Source organism: Hypanus sabinus, chromosome 6 (genome assembly GCF_030144855.1).
Source record: "Hypanus sabinus isolate sHypSab1 chromosome 6, sHypSab1.hap1, whole genome shotgun sequence".
Lineage (NCBI taxonomy): Eukaryota > Metazoa > Chordata > Chondrichthyes > Myliobatiformes > Dasyatidae > Hypanus > Hypanus sabinus.
The window spans coordinates 182,692,217-182,713,740 of record NC_082711.1 but is presented as its reverse complement, the minus strand read 5'-3'; the positions used below and the strand labels follow the sequence as shown (position 1 = coordinate 182,713,740).

Below are 21,524 nucleotides of genomic sequence, written 5' to 3'. Positions count from 1 at the left end.
GGTGGTGAGGAAGGAAAATACAATGTTTATATTCATTTCAAGAGGATGAGAATGTAAAAGCAAGGATGTAACATTGAGACTTTATAAAGTGCTGATGAGGCCTCACTTGGAGTATTGTGAACAGTTTTGTGTCCCTTATAAGACTATAAGACATAGAAGCAGAATTAGGCCATTGGCCCATCAAGTCTGCTCCACCATTCAATCACGGCTGATCCTTTTTTCCCCTCCTCAGCCCCACTCCCCGGCCCCCTCCCTGTAACCTTTAATGCCATGTCTAATCAAGAACCCATTAAGCCCTGTGTTAAATACATCCAACGACCCGGCTCCATAGCTGCCTGGAGTAACAAATTCCACAAATTCACCACCCTCTGTCAAAAGAAATTTCTCCACCTCTCTGTTTTAAATGGACGATCCTTTATTCTGAAGCTGTGCCCTCTTGCTCTAGACTCCCCCACCTTGGGAAACAACCTTTCCATATCTACTCTATCTTGGCCTTTCAACTTTCAAAAGTTTTCATTGAGATCCACACTTATCCTTCAAAATCCCAATGAGTACAGACACAGAGCCATCAAATGTTACTCATAGGATAATCCTTTCATTCCTGGAATCATCCTTGTGAACATCTACTGAACACTCTCCAATGCTAGCACACTTACAAAGATGTTGCCTGGATTGGGGAGCATGCCTTATGAAAATAGGTTGAGTGAACTTGGCCTTTTCTCCTTGGAATGACGGAGGATGAGAGGTGACCTGATAGAGGTGTACAAGATGATGAGAGGCTTTGATCATGTGAATAGTCAGAGGCTTTTCCCCGGGGCTAAAATGGCTAGCACGAGAGGGCATAGTTTTAAGTTGCTTGGAAGTAGGTACAGAGGAGGTAGAAACATAGAAACATAGAAAACCTACAGCACAATACAGGCCCTTTGGCCTACAAAGTTGTACCAAACATGTCCCTACTTTAGAAATTACTAGGCTTACCTATACCCCTCTATTTTACTAAGCTTCATGTACCCATCTAGAAGTCTCTTAAAAGCCCCTATCATATCCACCTCCACTACTGTTGCTGGCAGCCCATTCACACACTCACCACTCTCTGAGTAAAAAACTTACCCCTGACATCTCCTCTGTATCTACTCCCCAGCACCTTAAACCTGTGTCCTCTTGTGGCAACCATTTCAGCCCTGGGAAAAAGCCTCTGACTATCCACATGATTAATGCCTCTCATTAACTTATACACCTCTATCAGGTCACCTCTCATCCTCCTTTGCTCCAAGGAGAAAAGTCTGAGTTCACTCAGCCTATTCTTATAAGGCATGCTCCCCAATCCAGGCAACATCCTTGTAAATCTCCTCTGCACCCGTTCTATAATTTCCACATTCTTCCTGTAGTGAGGCGACCAGAGCTGAGCACAGTACCCCAAGTGGGGTCAGACTAGGGTCCTATGTAGCTGCAGCATTACCTCTTGGCTCCTAAATTCAATTCCATGATTAATGAAGGCCAACACACCCGTACGCCTTCTTTTTTTTGTAATTTTTTTTGATTGAAGTTCATCATTAAACAAACATTTTCATAAGATGTCTTTCAGACATTGTACATATATATCTTATAGACAATAGTCAATAGGTGCAGAAGTAGACCATTCGGCCCCTCGAGTCTGCACCGCCATTCTGAGATCATGGCTGATCATTCACTATCAATACCCAGCCCCTGCCTTGTCCCCATATCCCTTGATTCCCCTATCCATCAGATATCTATCTAGCTCCTTCTTGAAAGCATCCAGAGAATTGGCCTCCACCATCTTCCGAGGCAGTGCATTCCACACCTCCACAACTCTCTGGGAGAAGAAGCTCTTCCTCAACTCTGTTTTAAATAACTGACCTCTTATTCTCAATCCATGCCCTCTGGCACTGGACTCTCCCAACATCTTTGACAAAGTTCCACATGGAAGGTTAGTTAAGAATGTTCAGTCGTTAGGTATTAATGCTGGAGTAATAAAATGGATTCAACAGTGGCTAGATGGGAGATGCCAGAGAGTAGTGGTGGATAATTGTTTATCGGGATGGAGGCCGGTGACTAGCGAGGTGCCTCAGGGATCTGTTTTGGGCCCAATGTTGTTTGTAATATACATAAATGATCTGGATGATGGGGTGGTAAATTGGATTAGTAAGTATGCCGATGATACTAAGGTAGGAGGTGTTGTGGATAATGAGGTGGATTTTCAAAGCTTGCAGGGAGATTTATGCCAGTTAGAAGAATGGGCTGAACGTTGGCAGATGGAGTTTAATGCTGAGAAGTGTGAGGTTCTACATTTTGCAGGAATAATCCAAATAGAACATACAGAGTAAATGGTAGGGCATGAGGAATGCAGAGGAACAGAGAGATCTAGGAATAACTGTGCATTGTTCCCTGAAAGTGGAGTCTCATGTAGATAGGGTGGTGAAGAGGGCTTTTGGAACGCTGGCCTTTATAAATCAAAGCATTGAGTACAGAAGTTGGGATGTAATGCTAAAGTTGTACAAGGCATTGGTAAGGCCAAATTTCGAATATTGTGTGCAGTTTTGGTCACCGAATTATAGGAAAGATATCAATAAATTAGAGAGAGTGCAGAGACGATTTACTAGGATGTTACCTGGGTTTCAGCAATTAAGTTACAGAGAAAGGTTGAACAAGTTAGGTCTCTATTCATTGGAGCGTAGAAAGTTGAGGGGGGATTTGATCGAGGTATTTAAAATTTTGAGAGGGATAGATAGAGTTGACGTGAACAGGCTGTTTCCATTGAGAGTAGGGGAGATTCAAACTAGAGGACATGATTTGAGAGTTAGGGGGCAGAAGTTTAAGGGAAACACGAGGGGGTATTTCTTTACTCAAAGAGTGATAGCTGTGTGGAATAAGCTTCCTGTAGAAGTAGTAGAGGCCAGTTCAGTTGTGTCATTTAAGGTAAAATTGGATAGGTATATGGACAGGACAGGAAAGGAGTGGAGGGTTATGGGCTGAGTGCGGGTAGGTGGGACTAGGTGAGATTAAGGGTTCGGCACGGACTAGGAGGGCCAAGATGGCCTGTTTCCGTGCTGTGATTGTTATATGGTTATATGGTTATATCTGGAACATATTTCCTGCCTCAATCCTATCAAATCCTTTAATTATCTTAAACATTTCAATCAGATCCCCTCTCAATCTCCTCAATTCCAGCGTGTACAAGCCCAATCTCTCCAATCTCTCTACGTAAGACAGCCCTGCCATCCCAGGAACCAACCTAGTGAATCTACGCTGCACTTCCTCAATTGCCAGAATGTCCTTCCTTAAACCTGGAGACCAAAACTGTACACAATATTCCAGGTGTGGTCTCACCAGGGCCCTGTACAAATGCAAAGGACATCCTTGCTCTTGCACTCAATTCCCCTTGTAACAAAGGCCAACATTCCATTTGCCCTCTTCACTGCCTGTTACACTTGCTCATTCACCTTCATTGACTGGTGAACTAGGACTCCTAGGTCTCTTTGCATTTCTCCCTTACCTAACTCTACACCGTTCAGACAATACTCTGCCCTCTTGTTCCTGCTTCCAAAGTGGATAACTTCACATTTATTCACATTGAATGACATCTGCCAAGTATCTGCCCACTCACCCAGCCTATCCAAGTCTCCCTGTATTCTCCTAACGTCCTCTTCACACGTCACACTGCCACCCAGTTTAGTATCGTCAGCAAACTTGCTGATATAGTTTTCAATGCCCTCATCTAAATCGTTGACATAAATCGTAAAGAGCTGTGGTCCCAATACAGAGCCCTGTGGTACCCCACTAGTCACCTCCAGCCAGTCCGAGAAACACCCATTCACTGCTACCCTTTGCTTTCTATCTGCCAACCAGTTTTCTATCCATGTTGAAACCCTGCCCCCAATGCCATGAGCTCTGATTTTACTCACCAATCTCCTATGTGGCACCTTATCGAATGCCTTCTGAAAATCTAGGTACACAACATCCACTGGCTTACCCTCGTCTAACATCCTTATGATCTATGATCATATATGTCACAAATCTCCACTAAGTATTTATCTGAGGTATATATTTATAGAAAAGAGTGGAAAGAAAAAAAACAAGCAAAAGGAAAATACTATGTACGAGTAGGGAGTGATTTTTTTTACAACATATTCATTGATTTGTGAGAATAAAATCAAGCCTATGAGGCATTATGTAGTTAAACCATTTTTCCCAGTATGAATCAAATTGTTCCAGCTGATGGTTAACAGATGCTGTTATCTTCTCCATTTTGTAAATGTCCATTGTAATTTCCATCCACGCATTTAAAGTTGGGCCCTCCTGTGATAACCATTTCCTAGTAAGAGTCTTTTTACCAGCCACCAACAGTATATTCATTAAATATTTATCTCTTTTCAACCATTCTTAAGGTATATATCCAAAATATATGGTCTTACTCTCTAAGGGTATTTCACATTTAAAGATGTCTTGTAGGGCATTGTGTATCCCCCTCCAATACTCTTTGATAACAGGGCAGTCCCAAAAAATATAATAATGATTTGCATTTTGATTTCCACAATTTCTCCAGCAAACGGGGAGGTTACTATCATAATGGGATTTCTGAGAGGGTGTAATAAAATATCTTATTAAGTTTTTCCATCCAAACTCCCTCCATTTCTGTGAACTGTTACACTTCCATTGATGCCTCCATATTATTGTCCATTCTTCCTCAGATATAATTATCCCTTTCAAGAACTGAATAAATATGTAAGGAAATTTCTTTGGAAAGGTAAGATGTCAAGAATATCATTGGAAAAATTGACATGTAAATTTGATCTAGGAGGGTTACAACTTCCAAATTTTAAGAATTATTATAAAGCAAATCAACTGAGATTTATTGCGTCTTTTTTTGATGAAGAAAAATCGGCATGGATTAAAATAGAATTGGATAAGATAGGAGAAAATATACCAGAAGATTTTATATATAAATGGGAATCCAAATGGATACAGGAAAAAAAAGAATCTCCTATATTAAGACACTTGATTGATTTATGGAATAAGGTAAATATAGATGATGAGATAAAGAAATCTTCATTAGCAAAAAGAACTTTAATTCAAAATAGGCTTATTCCTTTTACAATGGACAATAAACTTTTACATAATTGGTTCCAAAAGGGGATTAAATATATAGGTGATTGTTTCGAAGGAGGTATATTGATGTCGTTTGATCAATTAAAAAATAAATATAAAATATCAAATAACACTCTTTTCTGTTATTTTCAATTAAGAGCCTATTTATGAGAAAAGCTGGGACAAACAATGTTGATGCTAAAACCTAGTGAAATAGAAATATTGATTCAGAAAGGAAGAATTAAAAAAATTACATCTTGTATGTATAATTTGATTCAAAAGCAAATAATTAAATTAGGAATTCATAAATCAAGACAAAAATGGGAATCTGATTTGAATGTTAAAATTGATGGGAAAAACTGGTCAAGATTATGTTTAGATAGTATGAGAAATACAATAAATGTTTGACTTAGATTAATACAATATAATTTTTTACATCAATTATATATAACACCACAGAAAATAAATAGATTAAATTCAAATATGTCTGACCAATATTTTCGATGTAATCAAGAAATTGGTACCTTTTTACATTCTACTTGGTCTTGTTTTAAAATTCAACCATTTTGGATAAATTTAAGACTTTTATTGGAACAAATTACTGGAGTACAACTCCCACATAGTCCACTATTATTTTTATTAGGAGACATTGAAGGGACAATACCGAAACTTAAATTGAACAAGTATCAGAAAAAATGTATAAAAATTGCATTGGCAGTAGCCAAAAAATTTATCGCAGTTAGTTGGAAATCTGATTTATATTTAACTATGGATCGTTGGAATAATGAAATACATAGTTGTATTCCATTTGAAAAAATTACGTATAATTTAAGAAATGAATATGATATATTTTTGAAAATTTGGCTCCCATACTTACAAAAGATAGGATTAAATACATAGGTCCTTTGAAGATAAAATTATAGTAATTGGGGAAAGTAAAAAATAAATATCAAAATTATTTTGAACTCCATGGAGCATGTGGGGATCCTCCAATATCCAGGCAATCTTTCTCTTGTTTCTTTTTTTTTCTCTTTAGATAAGGGTTAAGGGGGGGAGGGTTAAGGGGAGGGGGGAGGGTTAGTATTATCTTTCTTACTTTTTTACTATTACATTTATTCTTTGTAATTTCTAAAATTTAATAAATAAAAAAGATATAATTATCCCTCCTTCCTTCCCCCATTTTGTTTTAATGTATGAAGTTGAATGTGTTTTAAGATTTGACAACCCCTTATACATGCTTGAAATGATTCTACTACCATTATCTGAATTATATGCTTTTCTAAATAGCTCTATCAAGCATGTACTTGCCTTGGTTACATTTTTAAGCATCTTATTAACATATTGTCGCATCTGTAAATACCAATAAAAATCTTGTTTTTCTAATAAGTGTTTCTCTTTAAGCATTTCAAAACTGAACAGTGTTCCTTCTTTCATTGTGTTGCAAAGAACTGTTATTCCTTTAGCTGTCCAGTCCTTAAATCTAGCATCCAATTTATTTGGTGTAAAATCTGAGTCATATGCACACCATTTAAGAATGCAATATCTCCCTCTAGATTATATTCTTTTATAGTAGTTTTCCATATTTTAAGAGTCAATTTCACCCATGGGTTATCAATAAGATTTATGTACCTTTGCAGGTGGTTATCAGCCAAAATTGCTTGTATGGGGATGGGAAGTACCCGCTCCTCAATGCTTTTCCATTGAGCGTCATATGATGGGTTGCACCAACATGTCACAGCTCTCAACTGTGCTGCAAAATAGTAATCTCTAAGAGAAGGTAGGCCCCAACCCCCCTTTTCCTTTGCTAATTGCAAAGTTTTGAGATGAACTCTAGGCCTTTTACCCTGCCAAATATACCTTGATAACATCTTGTTCCATTCATTGAATTGATTTTGATTAATCTCTATTGGTCGGGTCTGAAAGAGATATAACAGACTGGGCAGTATATTCATTTTAATAGACTCAATCCTTGAACTGAGATTGAAAAAAGGAATCAGGTTCTGTCTTGCCATATCTTCCTTATTTTTTTATATAAAGGCTGATAATTATGTTCTGATATTTTTGCCAAATCTTTTGGCATAATGATGCCCAAATATTTGAAAGAATCTGTGTGCCATGCCCAGGGATATCTACTTTCAATTTCTCTTGGTGGGCTATAGTAATATGAAAGTAATTGGGTTTCATCAATGTTGATCTTGTATCCTGATAATTGACCATATTGTTCAAAGGATTACATCAATTTAGGTAAAGAGTATGTTGGTTGCCCTAGATAGATCAAAATGTCATCAGCGTAACAAGCCAATTTATGCTCTGTCCCTTTAATTGTAATTCCCCTGATATCTTCAGTTTGTCTGATCTATTGCGCTAATGGTTCTAGATATAATGCGAAGAGTAGCAGTGACCATGCACAACCCTGTCTCATGCCCCTTTCTAGGGTAAGACTATTTGATAAATATCCATTGATTTTAATCCTAGCAGTAGGGTTGTCATATAGTGTCTGTATAGTTTTAATAATTGTGTCTTGGAAACCAAATCTATGTAAAACTCTGTAAAGAAAATTCCAATTAACCGAATCAAATGCCTTTTCAGCATCCACGCTTATCACTATTGCTTCGATTTTATTTTTTGTATATGATCCATAAAGTGAATTGTCCTTCGTATATTGTCTTGTGTTTGGCATTGTCATATAAAACCTGTCTCATCATTATGTATCAGTATGGGTAGAAACTCCTCTAATCATTTGGCCATTGTGGAGGTAAATAATCTATAATCTACATTAAGAATGGATATTGGTCTAAATGATCCGCATTCCATTTTATCCTTGCCTTCTTTCGGTATAGCTGAGATTATTGCTTCCTTCCAACTGGGTGGCATTTGTGCCTTTTTTAGAGCCCAGTTCAGTGTGGGGAGTAAAACAGGAATTAACTCATTTTTAAATTCTTTGTACCACTCTGCCGTATACCCATCTGATCCTGGTGACTTGCTTAATTTAAGCCTACTAATTGTAGCTTTTAATTCAACTTCAGTTATGTCAGCAGTCATCGTTCTATTTTGTTCTTCACTTAATGTGGGTAACTCTAGAGAATTCAAGAAGGTGTCAATTTGGGTTATGCATACCACTGGAACTTTGGAATATAGAGTTTTGTAAAACACTTCAAAAGCTTCTTGATTTTCACTTAGCTTATTTTTTATAATTTTCATTCTTGGGTCCCTAATTCTATGTTTTGTATTTTCTGCTATCTTTTTTTTCAGTTTCCACGCCAGTATTTTCATAGATTTTGATCCACTTTCATAATGTCTCTGTTTCAGAAACATTAAATTTTTCTTGATTTCTTGCGTAGCCAAACTATTAATTTCATTCCTAATTCTTTTAATTTCCCCTAAGGTATCCTGTGCCAAATTCAGTTTGTGTTTTTTCTTTAGTTCCTTTAGCCTATTTTGTAATTCCTCTAATGTTTTATTCCTTATTTATTTCTTATATGAACGTATCACTATAATTTTCCCTCTTAAGACAGCCTTCAGAGTATCCCATAAAATGGGAGGTGAAACCTCTCCATTATCATTAAATTCTAAGTAGAGACCAATTTCTTTTTTAATTTGTTTCTTAAAGTACGGATCATTGAGTCGACTTGAATTTGGTTTCCAAATAGTATTCTTTGGTTGTAGGTCAAAATCAACAGATAAATATATAGGTGCATGGTCACTTACATCTATTGTCCCAATTCTACAGGTGTTTATTTTGTCTTTGTCTTTTCCAAATGTTATGAAATAGTCTATTCTTGTATATACAGAATGAGGGGCAGAATAATGAGTGTAATCCCTTCTGTTGTCGAAAAGGTCCCTCAATATATCAATTAAACCAACATCCTCAAAAAGTGTATTAACTTGCTTACATAAGGATTTTGTTTCATAGGTTTTTCTATTGGAAGAGTCTAAGTTTGGTTGTAATTGTAAATTCAAGTCTCCCCTGCATATCAGGAGACCTTCTGTTTCCGTTACCATAATATCAGTAATTTTCTGAAAGAAACCAATATCACTTCCTGGGGATGTATATATATTCAACAGAGTAACTGAATTTCCATCTATGTTCCCCCTGACCAGAATATATCTGCCCTCTTTTTCTCCCATTTTGAATACTTTTTCAAAATTTAGCTTACTTGAGATAAGAATAGCAACTCCTCTCCTATGTCCTGATTTATATGAGGAGAAAAACAAATTAATGAAGCCCATTCTGTTTAGTTTTCTATGCTTATTATCAGTTAAATGAGTTTTCTGTAAATATACTACATGGGCTTGTTCTTTTTCCATTTTGGATAAAATTCTATTACATTTGATTGGATTTAATAGCCCATTGACATTAAAAGAAATGAATTTGGACTTCCGGTAAGATGGAGATTGCTTAGCTGCTCTGAACTTTTGTTCCGTTACTGTCGCTATCTTTGCACTAAATGTCTCCATTTTTTAAACCTTAGTCGGGAACTCTTTCTGTACCTCTTACTTGCCTGTGAACACCTCTAACTTACAATGTCTAGCAAGAGCTCTAAATCCGGGAGAAAGGAAGCTCCGGCTCTCTCAGACGAGACTCTGGCTGCGCTTGGTCAGCTCCGAGACAAAATTTTAAAGGAATTCAAAACCGCTTTCAAACAGTTGGAGGTCAAGATTGATCAAATCAATGACAAGGTGGGCAAACTTGCCCAACACTTATCTCGCATCGATTCGACTTCTGAAGATTTAGAAAGTCGTGTTCGATACTTGGAGACTCTCTGTTCAAGCTTGGAGGAAAAGTGTAACAAACTCCTTTTCAAAATGGTGGATCTCGAAAATCGCAGCAGATGCTGCAGTCTTAGAATTCTTGGACTGCCAGAGGCCACCGAACAGGGATCAACAGTGAAGTTTTTTGCCGAGTTTCTCTGTGAGATATTCGGGAAAGATTTGCTCCCGAACCCGTCTGAGCTCGAACGGGCACACCGGGTCCATGTTCCCGCTGGAATTCTGGGCAACCGCCCGCGACCAGTAATCTTGTGCTTCCATCAATACCAGGTAAAACACCGTCTGATCGTAGAGGCATGTTGCAGAGGTTCTTTTATTTTCCAGGATACAACCATTCGCTTTGTGGAAGATTTTGCACCCCAGACCTTAAAGATGCGTGCTGAGTTTAAAGGTGCAATGAAAGTGCTTTTTGATCGTGGTTTTAAACCTTCGCTTCGTTCCCCTGGTGATCTACGAATCAAACTTAACACTGGGAAATACAAATGGTTTAAGTCAGCCAAGGAAGCTGAAGCATTTGTGGCAAGTCTTCCGGCTATCCAGCCATCTTCGGAACCCGATCAGACCTCCTAAAATGGTGGATAAGTACTTCTCGTAGTAAAATTACTTTTTCTGGACACAGACTTTACTTGAATCATTCAGACATTATTCATCGAAACTCTAAGGGCTGTTGACAATCTCTCCCTGGATTTGGTGTGTGTGAAATCTATCTTTTATTGTTGTACAACTTTATCTACAGAGTTCTACAACTGACTTTAACTTGTTTTGGAGGTTTGAAGTCTTCAGTGAAGGCCTTCCTGTTTGTTGGTTCACAGTTTAATTGCCGATCTATTTCTTCTTCTTTTTATATTTATTTATTTTATTATACTTTTTTCTTTTCTTCACCCCTTTTTTCTAATTTCTGAATTTTTTTCTCTCTTCTCTGTAAATGGTTGATAAATACTCGTCTTGAATTTATAATTTTCCCCTTCCTCTCCTTTTTTTATCCCTTTTTTTTCCTTTCTCTTACTTTATTCTTCTATAATTTTATCGCTGGCAGGTTAATTTTGGTCCTCTTCCGATTTTCTCTGTATTAAGTTTTATATTCCTGCAGAAGGTGTTCTAATCTGTAGTTATGTTTTTTAGTGCATAAACTAGTTACTATTTATTATTGTATTTATACGGAACTGCTGTTAATGACACAGATCTGGAAGTTGTATTTGGGTTAATTTTTTTGGTAGAGCTAGCTACTTGTTTTGGTAGCTGTCTAGTTTTGGGTTGTGTGGGTGGGGTGGATTTTCTAGTTCCAACATCACTCACTGTATATGTTATATCTCTTTATTGCTCAGGACATGTATATGTGTTGATTTTATGAATCTATGTTTACATCTCTGCTCCCAGACTGCTATTGTACTGCTTGACTTTTTATATGCCTTCTGCCTTTTATGCATTAATAATCGATAATGGCTAGTGCACTTAAATTCATGAGCTGGAACGTAAAGGGATTGAATCACCCTGTTAAAAGGAGGAAGGTATTCTCACATATCAAACAACTCAAAACTGACATTGCTTTCCTTCAAGAAACTCATATTCGTTGCTCTGATAACTCCCGGCTTTTGTCAAAGTGGGCGGGTCAGCATTTTCATTCATCCTTTACTGCTAAAGCTAGGGGAGTCTCCATTCTTATTAACTCAAATATTCCTTTTGAACTCCATAATAAAATATCTGATATAAATGGCCGTTTTATTATTGTTTCTGGTAAACTATATAACACTAAAGTTGCACTAGCAAACCTGTATGCCCCCAACTTTGATGATGTTAATTTTGTGAACAGTTTTTTTCCTCACTACCAGACTTAAACTCATACTCTCTTATACTGGGTGGTGACTTTAATTGTTGGTTAGATCCCAATTTGGATCGATCGTCCTCTGTTACTAGACCACCTACTAAATCTGCCTTAGCTATCCAATCGTTTCTCTCTAATTATGGTATCTCTGATATATGGCGTTTCCTCCATCCTACGGAGAGAAATTATTCTTTTTTCTCACATGTTCACCATACCTTCACTAGAATTGATTATTTCTTACTCGATAACCAACTTATTCCATTTGCCCACTCTTGTGACTATCAGAGTATACTGATCTCTGACCATGCCCCAATTACTCTCTCTCTGAATTTGCCTGGTCTCCCTCAGAGGAATAAACACTGGCGGTTTGATTCAACTTTACTATCGAATGATGATTTTTAAAAATTTATTAAGGATCAGATAACCTTTTATTTTAACACTAATACATCACCTGAAGTGCCATCCCAGATTGTCTGGGATGCCATGAAAGCATATCTGAGGGGGCAAATAATCTCTTACACAGCAAATCTCAACAGAAGATCCCGTGCAGATCGATTAGACCTCATTAACCAGATTAAAGAATTGGATCAAATATATGCCCAAACTAAGAACCCTGAATTATACAAGAAGCATGTTGAATTCCAAACTAAATTTAACCTTCTGTCCACTCAACCTGTCGAACGCCAACTTCTCGAAAGCAAGAGTCGCTTTTACATTCATGGGGATAAGTCTGGTAAATTCCTAGCCAATCAGCTGAGGCGTTCCAAAGCCAAACAACATATTACAAAGATCCGGAAGGAGAACGGAGACTTTACATCGGATCATTTAGAAATTTATGACGCATTTAAAAATTTTTATTCTCGGCTTTATTCCTCTGAATCTCTGAATGACAATACCTCTGTTGATCAATTTTTACAGAATCTGAATATCCCCTCACTTTCATCTGATTTCAAAGCCAAACTCAATGCGCCTATGTCATTAGAAGAAATATCTACTGCAATTTCTGCACTGTCCTCAGGGCGATCTCCTGGACCTGATGGGTTCCCTGTAGAATTTTATAAATCATTCTCTTCTCTTCTTTCTCCTCAGTTACTTTCAGTATTATCTGACTCATTTAATTACGGCAAATTGCCACCCTCTTTCAGTGAGGCATCTATTATTCTTGTTTTAAAAAAGGGCAAAGACCCAACAGAGTGCTCCTTGTATAGGCCGATCTCTCTGCTCAATGTTGATGTAAAGATCTTAGCTAAAGTTTTGGTTCATAGATTAGAAACCGTCATTCCCTCCATTATCTCTGATGACCAAACAGGCTTTATTAAAAACCGGTTCCCTTTTTTTAACATTCGGCGTCTATTTAATATCTTATACTCACCTCCAACTGGGATTCCTGAATGTGTTATTTCCCTCGATGCGGAGAAAGCATTTGATCGTATAGAGTGGAACTACCTTTTTGCAGTTTTAGAAAAATTTGACCTTGGCCAAAGTTTCATCTCTTGGATCCAATTGCTGTACCTGTGTCCTACCACCTCTGTTTTAACCAATTTTCAGAAATCCCAAGTATTTAATCTCAAACATGGCACCCGCCAGGGATGCCCCTTAAGTCCCTTTCTCTTTGATTTGGCTATGGAACCTCTGGCGATAGCATTTCGAAACTGCCCTGAATTGACTGGGATTTGGAGAGGGGGTGTTAAGCATAAAGTTTCTCTCTAAGCTGATGATTCATTACTCTTTCTCTCAAATCCGTCTACACCCTTACCGCTAATGTTTTCACTTCTTGACCAGTTTAGCCAGATCTCTGGCTATAAACTTAATTTACATAAGAGTGAACTTCTCCCAATTAATAAAGAAGCACAAGAACTAACATTTCATGATCTCCCTTTTAAAGTAGTCCATAATCAATTTACTTATCTTGGAATTACAGTCACACGGAAGTTTAAAGATCTCTTTCGTGAAAACTTTGCCAATCTTTCATATGCTATAAAACAGAGTCTGGTACAATGGTCACCTCTATCTATGTCTTTGGTAGGTCGTATTAATGTTGTTAAAATGTATGTTCTCCCCAAATTTTTATACCTATTTCAATCTATCCCAATTTTTATTCCTAAATCTTTTTTTGATTCCTTAGACTCTATTATTTTGTCATATCTGTGGCAGAATAAGCGCTCTAGAATTAATAAAAATCCATCTCCAAAAATCTAAAAAAGAGGGTGGCATGGCTTTACCTAACTTTCGTTTATATTATTGGGCAGCTAATATACGTTGTGCTACCTTCTGGTCTTTCTTCCATGGCCAACCCGAATGCCCTAACTGGGTGGGGATGGAGCTGAGCTCCACTAAACAATTATCTATCTCTGCACTCCCTAGTAGTCTGCCCAGATCAATAGCTAATCCTCTTGTTAGACACACTTTGCGTATATGGGCTCAGATCAGGAAATGCTATGGTTTCCAGGGGTTTTCCGTTTCCAGCCCTATTGCTCATAATCACCTTTTTTTACCTACTACATACGATTCAGCATTCCAGGTTTGGTATAGGAAGGGCATTAGACATTTTGAAGATCTTTTCATTGGTAATCGCTTCGCTTCTTTTCAGCAGCTCTCTGTTAAGTTCAATCTGCCCAATGCTAATTTTTTCAGATATCTCCAAATCCGACACTTTATTGCTCCTTTAATTCCTAACTTTCCTGAAATGCCTGCGAAAAATGCTATGGACCTATTTCTTTCCATGAATCCACTAGGTAAAGGCTTAATATCAATCATCCGAGATAAACTAGCAGCCTTACGACGGGCCCCCATGGATAAAATCAAAATGGCCTGAGAGCAGGATTTAAATATCTCCTTATCTGAGGAGAGCTGGGATTCAGTTCTCAAATCGGTTAACTCAACCTCTCTTTGTGCTCGCCACTGCCTTTTACAGTTTAAGATTGTTCATAGAGCCCATTTGTCTAAATCTAAACTATCTCGATTCTACCCTAGCGTTAGTCCGCTCTGTGATAAATGCAAGAGGGGCGTGGCCTCTCTCATCCATATGTACTGGTTCTGTCCTAGCTTGGAGAAATTCTGGAAAGATGTCTTCACTACGATATCGTGTATTCTGAATCAGCACCTAGAACCAAACCCCTTAATTGCTCTGTTTGGTTTTTGGGGCGAGACAGATTTATGTCTGGGTCTGACCAAATGCCGAATATTATCCTTTGCCTCTCTCCTGGCTAGACGCTTGATCCTCCTCAGATGGAGAGATGTTGCCCCGCCCACTCATACTCAATGGCTTAACGACATCATGGCCTGTTTGGACCTCGAAAAAATTCATTATTCAGTTCTCAATTCGGATCTAAAGTTCCATAAGGTCTGGGGACCTTTTATCGAGTACTTTCATAACCTTCCTCTTGACTAGGGTTTTTTTTTCTTTTCAGTCCCTTGCTTTCAGCTCCTTTTTTTTCTGGTAGAAGGCATTATTACCCTCTGTTGCTGAGTGTATTCACAGTCTGGGAGTTTGGCTGTCCTGACTTATACTCTCTATATTGTGTTGTGGTTGGTCTGGAGTTGCTGTTGTATTTTTTTCTTGTGTTGTGGGGCTTGGGGAGGACACTAAGCTTACTTGTCTTTAATTCAGGTGCTTTTTTTTTGCTAAATTCTCTTCCTTTGCAGCATATTGTTATTGTATGCTTAATTTTGCACTGTTTTAATGTTCCTCATTGGGATTTGGGGTTTTTAATTTGTAAAATGTTTTGAAAAACTAATAAAAAATATTTTAAAAAAATGAATTTTGCTTTGTCCTTAGCCTTCTGTATTTATCTGTCAATGTATAATTGAAATTAGCAGACTAAAACTTAATCAATCTACTTCCTGAATAAATAAGAATAAAGAAATGCAAATAATAACAAAAATGGCAACAAATGTGCGATTCCAAGGCTGAGGTCTCTAGTAGATGACCCTGTGTTGAGCTAGAGGAAATGTCTAGCTGTGGGGGATAACCCCTCCTACTTGTGAGTTGAGGGCAGTATTCATAAAAGTCAGTGAACAAATCCATTACACAGAAAAGATTTCCCAGTGTGGTGCTCCTCCTATATACACACACACACACACACACACACACACACACACACACACACACACACACACACACACACACACACACACACACACACACACACACACACACACACACACACACACACACACACACACCTTTTGCCTTCCTGGCACTCTAAGTAACCATTCCTGCCCCTGAGCCTTTCAAGTCTCTGTAATGGCCACAGCATCATAGCTCCAAGTACTGATCCACACTCTAAACTCATCTGCTTTGTTCATGATGCTTCTTGCATTAAAATAGACACATCTTAAAACACCTGAGCGTATCTCTTCTCTTTCACCTGCATGTCCTCCCTCTCACACTGTCTCTAAGCTTTCTCTATATGTGAGCCAACCACCCCTTCCTCCGTCTCTTCAGTTTGGTTCCCATCCCCCACCAATTCTAGTTTGAACTCTCCCTAAATCCCTTAGCAAATCTCCCTGCCAGGATAGATAGATAGATAGATAGATAGATACTTTATTCATCCCCAAGGGGAAATTCAACATTTTTCCAGTGTCCCATACACTTATTGTAGCAAAACTAATTACATACAGTATTTAACTCAGTATAAATATGATATGCATCTAAAATCACCCTGCCAAAAAGCATTAATAAATAGCTTTTAAAAAGTTCTTAAATAGTTTACTAAAGTGCATTGAGTGGTAACTTAAGCTCAGTCCTAACCCCGGCACTTTAACATGTCTTGCCCCTGGTGGTTGAAATGTAGAGCTGAATGGCGTTGGGGAGTAGTGATCTCTTCATCTTGTCTGAGGAGCATTGCATTGACAGCAACCTGCCGCTGAAGCTGCTTCTCTGTCTCTGGATGGTGCTGTGCAGAGGTTGTTCAGGGTTTTCCATGATTGACCGTAGCCTACTCAGCGCCCTCCTCTCTGCCACCGATGTCATACTCTCCAGTTCTGTGCCCATGACAGAGCCCACCTTCCTTACCAGCTTATTAAGACGTGAGGCGTCCCTCTTCTTAATGCTGCCTCCCCAGCACGCCACCACAAAGAAGAGGGCGCTGTCCACAACTGACCGATAGAACATCTTCAGCATCTCACTACAAACATTGAATGACGCCAGCCTTCTGAGGAAGTACAGTCGATTCTGTGCTTTCCTGCACAGGGCATCTGTGTTGGCAGTCCAGTCTAGCCTCTCGTCTAACTGCACTCCCAGATACTTGTATGTCTTAACCTGCTCCACACATTCTCCATTAATGATCACTGGCTCCATATGAGGCCTAGGTCTCCTAAAGTCCACCACCATCTCCTTGGTCTTGGTGATATTGAGACACAGGTAGTTTGAGTTGCACCATATCACAAAGTCCTGTATCAGTTTCCTATACTCTTCCTCCTGACCATTCCTGACACACCCCACTATGGCCGTGTCATCAGCGAACTTCTGCACGTCGCAGGACTCCGAGTTATACTGGAAGTCTGATGTGTACAGGGTGAACAGGACCAGAGAGAGCATGGTCCCCTGCGGCGCTCCTGTGCTGCTGACCACCGTGTCAGACCTACAGTCTCCCAACCGCACATACTGAGGTCTGTCTGTCAAGTAGTCCGTTATCCAAGCCACCATGTGTGAGTCTACTCCCATCTCCGTTAGTTTGTGCCTTAAGATCCTGGGCTGGATGGTGTTAAAGGCACTAGAGAAGTCCAGGAATGTAATCCTCACAGCACCACTGACCCTGTCCAGGTGAGAGAGGGATTTGTGCAGCAAGTACATGATAGCATCCTCCACTCCCACCTTCGCATTAGTCCCCCTCGGATTCAAGTGCAACCCATCCTTTTTGTACAGGTCCCACCTGCCCCAAAAGAGGTCCCAATGATCCAGAAATTAGAATCCCTGCCACCTGCTCCAATCCCTCAGCCATGCATTTATCCTTCAGCTCATTCTATTCCAATAGTCACTGACATGTGGCACAGGCAGTAATCCCAAGATTACTACCTTTGAGGTCTTGCTTTTCAACTTCCTTCCTAACTCCTTTAGACTGTTTTCAGGACCTCCTCCCTTTTCCTGCCTATGTCGTTGGTACCAATATGTACCTCGACTTCTGGCTGTTCACCTTCTCACTTCAGGATATCATGGACGTGATCAGAAACATCCCGGACCCTGGCACCTGGGAGGCAAACTACCATCCACATTTCTTTCCTGCGTCTACAGAATTGCCTGTCTGAGCCCCTAACTATAGAGTCCCCTTATTACTGCTGCCTTCTTCTTTTTCCTACCCTTCTGAGCCACAGGGCCAGACTCTGTGCCAGAAGTGTGGCCACTGTTGCTTCCCCCAGGTAGGCCGTCCACCCCAACAGTACTTAAACAGGAGTACCTTTTGTTAAGGGGGACAACCACAGGGGTACTCTCTAGTATCTGACTCCTGCCCTTCCCTCTCCTGCATGTTACCCACTTATCTGTCTCCTGGGGCCCTGGTGTGACTACTTATCTATAGCTTCTCTCTATCACCTCCTCACTTTCCCTGACCAGATGAAGGTCATCGAGTTGCATCTCCAGTTCCCTAACACAGTCCCTAAAGAGTTGCAGCTCGAATCACCTGGTGCAGATGTGGTCGTCTGAGAGGCTGGGAGTCTCCCAGACATCCCACATCTGACACCCAATACAGAACACCGACCTCACAGGCATACTACCTGTTTCTATTCCTCACAGGTAACTTACCTCCCTCAATCCATTATCGCCAAAGTCTGAATGAGCCAAACCTCTACCACTCTGCCTCAGATCACTCCGTTGATGACCGCTTCTTTGTTTTGTTGTATGCCCTCCCTTTAGCTTTTACATTAGCTTTGCCTCTCCTGTCAGCCATGGTTATACTATTTTGCCATTTGTGTATTTTTTTTTCATTTTTGGAATATATCAGTCCTGAACCCTCCTCATTTTCCCAGAAACTTAAGCCATTGCTGTTCTGCTTTAACAGTCTGACTGCATGCTATCTTTACTTTTTTACCATCTGTCCTATCCTGAGTCCCTTCACTGCAGTTCCCAGCCTTTGCCAAGTTAGTTTAAACCCTCCCCAACAGCAATAACAAACCTGCCCACAAGAATATTGGTCCCCCTTGGGCTCAGGCGCAACCCATCACTTTTGTACAGGTCATACCTCCCCCAGAAGAGATGCCAATGATCCAAGAACCTGAACCCTGCACCAGCTTCTTAGCCACACACTTATCTGCCAAATCATCATGTTTCTACCTTCACTGGTGCATGGCACAGGTGTCAGTTCTGAAATTACTACCCTGGAGGTCCTGCTTCTCAGCTTTCTGCCTAGCTCTCTAGATTCTCCAAAAAAGGAAATATCTAAGAAAGGCTGTGCTGTAATTGGAGAGGGTTCAAGGGAGGTTCATGAAAGTGATTCCAGCATCGAAAAGCTTGTCATATGAAGAGCTTTTGATGGTTTTGGGCCTTTACTCACTGGAATTCAGAAGAATGAGAGGTGACCAAATTGAAACCTATCGAATGTTGACAGACCTCAAAAGGGTGGATGTGAAAAGGATGTTTGTTATGGTGGGAGAGGCTAAGACCAGAGGACTCAGCCTCAGAATAGAAGGACATCCATTTAGAATGGAAATGAGGAAAAATTTATTTCACCAGAGAGTAGTGAATCTCTGGAATTCGTTGCCACATGTGGCTCTGGAAGCCAAGTCATTGGGTATATTTAAGGCAGAGGTTGATAGATTCTTAATTAGACATGTTATGAAGGGATGTGGGGAAGAGGCAGGAAATTGGAGCAGAGAGGGAAAATGGATCAGCCATGATGAAATGACAGAAAGGCCTGATGGGCCAAATGGCCTAATTCTGCTCCTATATCTTATGGTCTTGTGGCTTCTACAGATATGTTAAGAACAAAAGGGACAAAACTGGTTCACTGGAAGATCAGAATGGTGATCAATGCATGGAGCCAAAAGGGATGAGGGAGATTGTAAACTGATTTTTTTGCATCTGTATTTACTCGGGAAACAAGCACAATTTATAGAAGTGAGGCAAACCTGCATCCAGGTCATGGACCCTATAAAGATTACAAAGGAGCAGAGCTTTGCTGTTTTGAGGCAAATTAGAGTGGGCAAATCCCCAGGATCTGACAACATGTTCCCTTGGACCATGTGAGAGGAAAATACAGAAATTTCAGGGGCCCTAGCAGAGATATTTCTAAGCAACATGTGAGGTACTGGAGTATTGGAGTGTAGCTAATTTTGTTCCACTGCTTCAGAAAGGCTCTAAGAATAAACCAAAAAATTACAGGCCAGTGTGCCTGACATCAGTGGACATTGGAAGGTATTCTAAGTGACCGGATATATAACTTTGAGAAAGTTAACAGGAAAATTGATGAAGGAGTAAGTAAATGTTGTCTATATGGACTTCAGCAAGGTTTTTTGACAAGATCCTGCATAAGAGGCTGGTTAAGAAGGATCAGTCACTTGGCACTCAAGATGAGGTAATAAATCGGACTAGACATTGGCTTTGTGGGAGAAGCCTGAGAGTGCTATTAGATGGTTGCATTTCTGACTGAAGGCCTATGAATACTGCAAGGATCATTGCTGGGTCTGTTATTGTTTGTCATCTATATCAACAATCTGAATGATAATATGGTTAAGCTGGATCAGCAATTCTGCAGTTAACACCAAGATTTGGGGTGTAGTAGACAACGAGGATGACAACCAAAAGGTGCAGCGGGATTTTTGTTATATAGTAATGACTGCAGAATATTTAATACTCACAGAACATGCTGTATTGCAGAGGCTGTCTTTGTGACTTTACCCAACTGAGTCATATTTCTCACAATTGGGAAAATTCCAGAACTCAATTTTTGACTGTCCTTCAAATCGAATACTGTTTCAATTTCTTTTCCATACTGAACCAATGCAAATTCACACTGTTAATGGAAAACAAATATAAATTTTAGTGACTACTCAGTCACAAACTGTCATTTAAAAATTATTTCATTCCAACTTGTACATGTAAAACATCCCTAAGGAAAGCAAATAATGGAAAGCACTTTAGAAGAGCACAATCAAACAAAATATTACTCCAAGTTTGTTTATTTATTTATTTAGAGATAAAGTGCAGAACAAGCCCTTCTGGCACTTCAAATCAAACCAGCCAGCAACCACCAATTAACCCTAGTCTAATCACAGTACAATTTATAATTACCAATTAACCCACTATCTGATATATTTTTTGACTGTGGGAGGAAACCAGAGCACTCAGAGAAAACCATCACAGAAAGGAACATGAAAATTTGATTTTAGAGGATGCCAGAAATGAACTCCGAACTCTGATGTCCCAAACTGTAAGAACCACTACACTACCTTGGCGCCATACGTGGTTGGATGACCCAAATGTTGGTCAGAGGTAGATTTTAACAAGTGTCATGAAGTAAGGTAGAGACTGAGAGGGATTTTAAGAGGTTAGGGAATTGTTAAGACATTAAATTGCCACTTAACATTTTGCCAGGTGAAGGTATTCAGCTTGATGGTGGGAAAATGAAATTTAGAAAAGATAAGAAGAGAAGAACTGGATGTAAAGGCTTCCTTAACATTGTCAGGTTGAAGACAGTTACTGAGATAGGGCTGTGGCAAAGAAGAGAAGGATCTGAAAACAAGCAGCATTTAAAAGCAAACTAATGAGAACCCCACAAAACTAATTTCAGGACCAAATATAAAACCAATATATCTCAAGCTGTCATGTCATCTATCCCTTTGCCTCTTCAGATGGGATCTGCTGAGTCCTTCTATCAATATTTTGTTCCTG

The 21,524-nt window shown here is 39.4% G+C and overlaps 1 protein-coding gene across 2 annotated transcripts in view; it reads right to left on the bottom strand.

Moving 5' to 3' along the window:
• LOC132396199 (integrin alpha-E-like) overlaps positions 1 to 21,524 on the bottom strand; it is a 300,648-nt gene that overhangs the window by 222,798 nt on the left and 56,326 nt on the right. For both annotated transcript variants that reach the window (XM_059973778.1, XM_059973777.1), the window contains exon 8: positions 20,492 to 20,646. In XM_059973778.1, coding sequence (XP_059829761.1) covers positions 20,492 to 20,646 — 155 coding nt within the window. The remainder of the gene's footprint in view (positions 1 to 20,491; positions 20,647 to 21,524) is intronic.